This window comes from Cajanus cajan, chromosome 4 (assembly GCF_000230855.2).
Source record: "Cajanus cajan strain Asha chromosome 4, NIPB_CcT2T_4, whole genome shotgun sequence".
Taxonomy (NCBI): Eukaryota; Viridiplantae; Streptophyta; class Magnoliopsida; order Fabales; family Fabaceae; genus Cajanus; species Cajanus cajan.
This window is the reverse complement of record NC_138520.1, coordinates 21,727,913-21,737,109: the sequence shown is the minus strand read 5'-3', so window position 1 is coordinate 21,737,109 and position 9,197 is coordinate 21,727,913. Positions and strand designations below refer to the sequence as shown.

At 31.9% G+C, this 9,197-nt stretch overlaps 1 protein-coding gene across 6 annotated transcripts; it reads right to left on the bottom strand.

Moving 5' to 3' along the window:
* Window positions 1–903: 903 nt before the first annotated feature.
* On the bottom strand, window positions 904–7,941 carry LOC109817118 (ERBB-3 BINDING PROTEIN 1). Of its 6 annotated transcripts, none has more exons than XM_083072393.1 (10): window positions 7,656–7,941; window positions 7,448–7,571; window positions 7,226–7,362; window positions 6,779–6,858; window positions 6,549–6,612; window positions 6,032–6,111; window positions 5,721–5,930; window positions 4,532–4,667; window positions 4,218–4,367; window positions 904–4,093 (listed from the first exon to the last, which is right to left on the bottom strand). In XM_083072393.1, exons 3-7 carry the CDS (start codon window positions 7,322–7,324, stop codon window positions 5,921–5,923), a joined length of 333 nt encoding a protein of 110 aa, XP_082928519.1. In that variant the 5' UTR covers window positions 7,325–7,362; window positions 7,448–7,571; window positions 7,656–7,941; the 3' UTR covers window positions 904–4,093; window positions 4,218–4,367; window positions 4,532–4,667; window positions 5,721–5,920. The 6 variants fall into 6 exon arrangements, with proteins under 6 accessions (XP_082928519.1, XP_082928520.1, XP_082928521.1 ...); XM_083072394.1 differs by having other exon boundaries at window positions 4,234–4,367; XM_083072395.1 differs by having other exon boundaries at window positions 7,226–7,302; window positions 7,656–7,936.
* Between the last annotated feature and the right edge of the window lie 1,256 nt (window positions 7,942–9,197).

Genomic DNA, 9,197 nt, shown 5'->3' with positions numbered 1-9,197 from the left:
TCTCACTCCTCCTGTTATTTTTATTGTGGTCTTTCTTGTTTGGATTGAACACCATGCAAGAGTTGATAAGGTAGATGAGGTTGAGCATGAAGGAGACAAAACTTAGAGCTTCAAATTTGTTTTATGGGTCTTGCTTTGATTAGTATGACATTGGGGTTAGTGGATATTATGTTCATTTTATGCCTTGAACTTAGAGTATTATTTTGAAATTAATTATCGTAGACTTAGAACTATTTCTATTATGTTTTATTTCATTGAGGATTTGTAAAGGCCATTTTTGCCCCCACTTATGAACTAATACCTTGTTTTATTTTTCTTATTTATTAATTGGAGATTTATTTAGTAATTTAGGATGTGTAAACCATTTTACAATACGAGTAAAGAGATTTGTTTTATTTAATATTTTATAAAGGAACATATTTCATAATAATATCACATAAAACATTTTGCAATATAAGAATGTCAAAATTTGGTTTAAGTAATCTAGTGAGTAGTAGTAGTGGAGACTAAAGACTCTCTTTTAGCAACAATTATGATAACAATGGAGGCTCTTAACAACACTCATTTAGTTTTAATAGTCTAATGAGTTGAAATTTCATGCATGTGTATATTGGCTAATGGAAGTAGGATTTCATTGTTTTTGAAAAATTTGAATTACATGTGTTCACAAAAATTGATTATGAAAACTAGATAACAATTGTGGATTAAACTAATGGAAAACAGAACACATTTTAATCAATTATGGCTAAATTTTAGTCAATTATAACATCTATTTTTTCTTCAAAAGTTGAGCATGATTAAAATAAGGTTACAATAGTAAATTTACTTTTATTTTAATTTCTTTTATAATGATCTGACAAATCATACACGGACATAACTACACGTCAAAACCAAACAACACAATGAAAAAAAATCATTTATCCTATGTTTTTCATGTAGCAAAAACTTGGACATCATCCATGTATACAATATGTATATAGTTGCCTTACTGATCAACGAGAACAAAATTCGAAAAATAGTTCCTAGTCATCAAACAATAAAATAATGTCCCCCTATGAGATTTACAATCTCAAAATATACATATCAAAATATATACACTAAAACAATTATACAATTGAGTCGGTCCTACAAAACAAAACAACAAAGCCACAAGACCTGCCATCTTTGACTTCCATCACCCACCAGATAGCCACAACAAATTCAAGCTAATCTCTTCAAGCTATACCTAGTCTACTCCAATTTAAGACATGATTATCACAGTCAACACAATAAGCAAAAGGGTAGGCTTGATTTAAAACAAAATGTTATAACAAAATTATGGTATAAAGAGATACATCATACAATAACTTGTTCAAAAAACCATTAATCAATTTCACCACAGAGACCCATGCACAACCACATCATCATACAACAACATATGCCACAACCTTATCAGACAATAATAACCTTAGTCACTCAGGTATCATCAATATAAACTAAGAATGTCCAATACCACTATTCAGGTATATAATAGTTTGGGTATGAGCATATCATGACATTGGTTATGCCCTCTATGATTTAGCCTATGTCCAATACCCACGAGTTACATGCCAACTCAACATCCAGGTTTACAAAAACCAAACACAACCATTCAAAACAACTACTATGATGTGACATATTTCATACCACTTTCATAACATCGTTTAAAGAATTAAATTTTTCATAAAACACAGCCTCATCTGGGACTACAAGCACTAAGCTCTCAAAGATCCAATTATCCAGTATTTTCTACTGAACAACACAAAACACTCAATAAATCATTCTCATTTAAGTTGCCTAAAAGACTTTTCAAAAACAACATGGATAAAAAGGATCTGGCCTTTCTAACATTCACTCTCAACTCCATGAATTAGGGGCTCAAGCCTTCCCTACATTCACTCTCAACCACATGCTTAAGCACACATAAATCAACTACAACCACAATAGGCTCATGCCCACAATAAGATACCTAACAAAATACATGCATTTATACATACATAAATATATACATATATATATATATACACACATCATTATCATCAACATAAACAATTTAAATCTTATTAACTTGGACTGTAAAGCTTTAGAGAACACCACACAACATCATATTCACTTTCTAGCAAAATAGGGGTTTTGTTAAGTGAGGCCTTTCTTGTTGAGTAAAAACCCTATAACATGCAACTTTTTCTAAATGAGTCTCCCCTCACTAAGCGAGCCTGAGCCAACTATTTAACCTTGCTCAACCATCATCCATGGATCCATGGATGAACAAGCTGCTCAATGTGCCAACCATTGCGTCATTCTTGCTGTGTAAACTCCTCATCATTGAATGAGACCCTCTGTAACAGCCCAATTTTGACTGGGCTGTGGGCCCAATTCATTGCCCAGAACGGGCCGTTTTTAAAGTGGAATGGGCCGTTCCAGAATAAAGAAATTGCCTAAAAACGTAGTTGAGAACGGGCCGTTCCGGTTGGAGAACGGGCCGTTCCGGTTGGAGAACGGGCCATTCTGCTGGGATTGAGAGCAGGCCGTTCCGGTTTTGGAACGGGCCGTTCTAGTTGAGATTTTTACGTAGTTCTGGAAGGTCCAGAACGGCCATTCCACTTTTGGAACAGGTCGTTCCGGGTTAAGTGAGGCAGATTCCTATAAATAGGAGGCCTTACCTCTCATCTTCTCACATCTCTCATTCTATCTTCCTATTCTCTTCTGTTCTTTCTTCTTTCCCTCTTCTTCTCTCTGAAGACCAAGAGGCATTTAGAGGAGGAGACCAAGAGATCTCTGTTTTAGTTCAACTGCTGTTTATCCAGGTACGGAGGAAAAGAGAGATTATTTATATCACTACTAGAAAAAATAAAATTAGAGAGGGAACAAATCCGTCACTAATTTTGATAAAATCCGTCACAAATCAATTAGTGACGGAATTTGTGATGGAAATGATTCCGTCACAAAATTTGGCGTCACAAAATATTTAGTGACGGATTATTTTTTCCGTCACAATTAGTGACGGAATTAAGGCAACACAAACAGTATAATTTCCGTCACTAATTTCTAATAATAAATGTTTAGAAATTAATAAAAATCCGTCGCAATTTGTGAGGGATTAAATCCGTCGCAATTTGAGGGATTAAATCCCTCGCAATTTGTGAGGGATTAAATCCGTCACAAACTGTGATGACTTTAATTAAGTAGAATCCGTCACAATTTAATCCCTCGCAGTTTGTGAGGGATTAAATCCCTCACAATTTGCGACGGATTTTATCCGTCACTAACTGGGATGAATCCCTCACTAACTGTTGATGACTAAATTTGAGGGAACCATTTGTTTTTAAGAGTCTGGTAATCGATTACCTATACATGTAATCGATTACCAGACAATGGAAAATCATATAATCGATTACCAGAGCCTATTATTTACTTATTAAAAGGTTCTCTAGTAATCGATTACGCATTTATTGTAATCGATTACCAGAGCCTATTATTGAAACAATTTCAATCAAAACAAAAATATCAAGTCTTTTTTTATGAAAATGCATGATATCATTTAAAATGAAGATAAAAGAACAATACAGACATCAAGAGGAGTTCCCAAGATTAATGATGTGCTTAATCGGCAAGACAACACATGAAAAATAATGAATGACCTCTATCAGTGTAACTATGACAATAAAGCTTCATTGGAGTATATCCATAGCCATGATACTTTTCATCATTTAGAGATCAAAATCCACAAGGCACACATTTAGGCAAAGAAACCCCTTCAAACAATACACATGAAGCAACTTAATTTTACTAAGCTAGATTGCTTATATAGTGATGACCTTATACCTATTTACCAAACATACAATTAATAGAGGCAACATGTTCCAAATCAAATCATACAAAAATTCAAATACAGGGGAAAAAATTCTTAAAATTGATTACCTTTTTTCCCGGCCTAACAAGCATCAAGGCCACCTCAGCAGCAGTATTTGCAGTAGCAATAACATCAGTTGCCCTTCCTGTGACAGGACCTTCCTGAAGAACATGAGTGTGAGCCACAACCGCGATGAAACCATCTATATGACAAGCCAAATCACTACAAACAACCAAAGAAACTACCATTAACTTCCCAATAATAGCGAAAAACACAAATTTCATTCCCCCATCACTCATAACAAAATTCCTACTGAGAAAAAAAAACCCATGCTCAAAAATCTTACATTTTCAATATATCACCTTCTTCTAACACTGTCTCGTCACTGGCTAGTGGAGAGAAATGGCAGACCACATTGTTTACAGATAAGCAAGTTGGGAAAGTAACACCTCTCTCAATCTTCCTCTTCACGTTCTTGTACACATTTCCAATTTGTCTGTACACACACATAAAACAAACTCTATAAGCTATAATCCAAAAATATTAAAAATAAATAAATAAACAAAACAGCAATTCTGTATGCATATATGAACATGTATGTTAAAAAAGTATCACAATTCACAAATAATGCTCCTTCATATATAAATAATAAAACCTTACTCTCTAATATAGGAATCGTGTATGTTTACAAACATTCACGATTATTTTCTCTTGCTTGCCATGGTTTTTTGGGTGACAGGGGAGATCTTGGTGATGATGGTTGGTCTTCGAAGATTAAAGGACCCGGTTCACTATCCTGGCCATGGAGCAGAATGAAAAACATCAAAAATCAACTGAAATGTTGAAACAAACTGTTGCAAATTAAACCCAAAGAATGGGAGACTAATAAAGTGGTTCCTCTCCAAAGAATGGGAGACTAATAAATTAAATCCAAAGCACTATTCTCTATCACACGGCAGCAGGATCGTAAGATCACTAGATTGCAACTTTAATTTTTAACAACATTCCATGGCAAAACAAATATAGTACAAGCAGATACCAAATGGAAACTAAAGGAAAACCAGCATCATCAAAGCAAATATATGAACTGACAAATTAAAAAATATATATAAGAAAAAATCATGTGGGCATAAGTCTTAATACAAGTGTTGGGAACTTCCTTGCAAAGTGGTGCAAAATATCAAAATAAGGTTCAGCTAAAGCAATATTGAAATCAGAAACCCAAAATATAACAATTCTAAAAAGCAGGGAATCAAATTAAAAGCAAGGGATAGTAGAGCCAATTCAAAAGGATAACCAAAGCCACTTAAAAAAATTATGTAGTTAGTGTTTAAAAACATCTAAGTAAATACAATATAGCGCAATGTGACCAGAAATTAACAAGAACATAGCAATGTATTATGTGAACTGATCAGAACAAGCAAATCACGAAGTACACTCTAGAACATCCAAGAGGATCAAAATCCTAAACCCAAAACAATAAAATGTGCCTGCCTTATTGAGACCAGGTCCCAAGAGACGAGGAATTTGCTTGATCCTGCCACCATCTTGTTAAACAGCTTCTAGCAGTGCTATAACATTCTAAATTCTTGCATAAATAATCATTTGAAATGACAATAGTACTTGAAAGCAAACCAGAGAATAACTTGGAGTTCAAATTAGAGTTAATAGGTGAGCTTCCAACACAACAAAAGTACCAATCCAATTGCTAGATGTTAAAAAAATTGAACTTGACAGTTAACTATGTGTACGTTTCACTTTTAGAGATGTTGCAAATATAGTTACTCGATCGTTAGATAATTGATATGCATAAAGGCCAAGAATTAATCATCCAAGTACCTAAAGTTACCTTTGAAAAATAAGCAATTTCCTAAATTTATGCTATGACAAACAAGCACATAATGCAACTGCTAGTTGTAGAATAAACTACAATGATACTGCAACTGCTATCACCCATGATGAACCAAGCTTTCTGCCTTCCAGAGCTGCAGTAGCAGCTTTAGCTGACCAGAAGATAAAGAGAATATCATTGGCACGAAAATATTCTGCCTATTTCTCTCTGCAGGGAAAGATAAGACAGGACAAAATAATAAGCCATGATACAATAAAGGGAAATATTTGGTACAATATAAACCTCTTATGGGAATCAGACAACCAAACCTGATAGAAGCAGGTAAAAGATCGGCCTTGTTAACCAAAAGCAATGTGCGTTTGTGCTCATCAACCTCTCGTGCATAAGCCTGTCCCAAAGTAAAATTGGTAAGGGTAGATAAATCTGGAGCTCATTTAATTAATTTAATCTCAACTTGGTATCTTTGAGGCAACAAAAGGTTGAAGCAATTAGAAACCACCAACCACTATATGGTTCTTTGGATAAGCATAATTTGGGAGGGAAAAATAATATTTTTCATAAGTGTTGGATATAAGTTTCATAAAAATATATAAATTTCCTAAACAAGCATAGCACTACAAATAACCTTTAAAAAAAGTAGAACTAGAAAAGTTGTTTCCTACTACATTGCTAATTAAATTTAAAGACTTCAAGGTTGCTCAAACACTTTCAAATAAATTTAAACCAAAGAAAATATATTTGCTAACTCTAAAATATATGAAAAGCTAATATGCAACTAAATCAATTTTATTATAAACTTAATAACATTGAGGTGAAAATAAATACCTCCATCAGTGGAGTATCAATACTTTCAGGAAGGGGGCGTAGTCTCCAATCTGCAGTCTGGTATCTGCAAGGAGGTCACTTGTAATTTGTAAAACTTATAAAATTGAAGTATTTAAAAAACTAAAAAAAAAACAAGATAGAGACAATGGTAAGACATATATAGGAGATTAGAGATTGGTAAGACAACCAAATATCCAAAAGTTTAAGTAAAAAAAATAAAGACAACATACTCTTTGTTTGCAGTAATCTCACAAAAATGACCAAGAAGATACTCCAAACTCTTCCTCTCTAGTTTTAACACCTTTGAACCCTAATAAAATCAATGAAAATATATTAGCCTGGGTGATAGAAAGTAATTAAAGAATATTATAATTAGAGCAATAATCTGAGTCATCTATTTTTAAACAAACATGATAGTGTCAAATAAGTTACAAATGTAAATGCCAAAGTCTCGCTGAAGCTAGAAAACATCACGGTCTTCCCCATACATAACCTAATTATACCATAATTTGGGTCAGGAAAATGAGGAAAATATGATGAGTTTAAAGAAAGACCAATTGTGTGTCCCAAAACCAAACATCTAATTAGTAATTACAAGATCAAAATTGCTAGCCTTCAGCTAGAAATTCATAAACAGAATCTCCAGGGAGGAATCTCAAACTGGCATCAAACCCTACCTTGTGAACATTCCCTTGCTGGTGGAATCCAATCGACGACGACGCTTCAACTTGGTTGCCTTCAACCCACTCCATTTCTGCGAATCCAAGCAAACTCATATGAGAAGATAAATTCTCCAACTCAGTGGGCAATCCATCTGCAACTTAAAAGACGAAAACAAAAACATATCCATAGAGTGACGTGTTGGGAATAGGCGAAACGCGGAATATGAAAAATTTTACCGTGCAAAGCAGTGGTGGTTGGAGTTGAAAAGTGGACTTTCTTGTGAGGATCTAGGTTGTGAGAAGAAGGTGGTGGTGGTTGTTGTAGAGAGTTGGTTCGTTGAGGAAGCAGCGTGCGTTGTACCTGCAAAAGGAGAAACCCTAGAAATGAGGTATGAGAAGATGGGATTGCGAGTGAGGGAGTGAAAGGGAGTTATGAGTTACGGACCGAGGGGACGGTGTCGTTTCAGGGCGGCTTGAACGTGGCAGAGGAAGTCCGGGAAGGAGGAATCTGGGTTAGGCTTCCCATCCATGGAGCAATCTCCACCGCATTTCTATTCGCTTTTCACTTCTCAATTCCACCAACACCTTCTCACTCAAATTCCAATTCAAATTTTGAGCTTTCTGAAAGTGTCGTGCCTCTTTTCTCTCTATATTAGGGTTTAAAATCGTGCCTCTGACAAACCTCGTGCCTCTCTTCTCTGTATATTAGGGTTTAAACTCTGCCTCTCTTCTCTTTTCTGTGACGTTTTGTGTTTTAAGAATATATTTTTTATTTAAAAAAAAAAAACTACCATTTTAACTCCTATAAATAATAGGAAATAAATATCTTTAAAATACAATTATTTTTAAAATTACTATATTGTTTTTTATTAATTAAATTAATATATAAATAATATTTTAATTTAAAATTGAAAATAATGATTAATATAATTTAATTTAAATGCAAAATAATAGTATTTCATATTTAAAATAATAATATATTTATAATAACAATAATAATAGTTCAATTTTGAAATTTTAACAAAATCTTAAAGTTTTATGTATAACACTTTTTCTTTGAATATAAAAAAAATTATATTCTCTCTAAATAATTACGTAAAATCTTCTAATATTTTATCTACCTATCATTATTAGTGGTACCTATCATTATTTTTATATTTTTATTTTACTTTCAATCAAAATTTAATTATAATAATTTTTCTTTATTTTTAAAATAAAATAACATCATATAAGTATTTAAATAATTATACAAATACAAAGATTTATTAAATTTTAAATACTTATAATATTATAAGATCTTATCATATAAAAATTTATTATATAAGATCTTAAAGAAGTTATTTCTTAAAACATATCATTATTCGAATTCATTGAATGTTTAATGTTAATTATAAATTAAGATCTTATTACATAAAAATTTATTATATAATATCTTAAATAAGTTATTTCTTAAAATATATCCTTATTCATTGGAAATTTTACATAATATAATTTGTTAAAATCTTTAATATTAATATGATTCGTTGAATCTCTAATTAAAACTTACATGGTATAAAATCCAAAAAAAAATTAATAGTGGCGGTTAAAAATGGACATTAAGTATAAATTAAAATCACCAGAAATTATAGAGTTAACGACGTTAACTTAATTGGATGGAAAAGATGATATTATTATTATATAAATCAAAGAAATTGTTCCAGATTTTAGATTTTATTTATTATGTTTTATAATAAATAAAATTCAATATTAAATTAAAAGATTATAACAATCATAACTCAATCCAAGTAAATATCTTTCATAATCAAAAGAAATCTAATATTAAATCAAAAGATAATAAAAATTATAACTAAAATATTTATAAATTTTCTAATATTAAATTTAGTATATATTAAAATTAATTAATCAAATATTTGTATTTAAGAAATTGTTACAGATTTTAGATATATATTTTAAAGTTTTTATTTTATTAAATTAATTAAAAATTAAT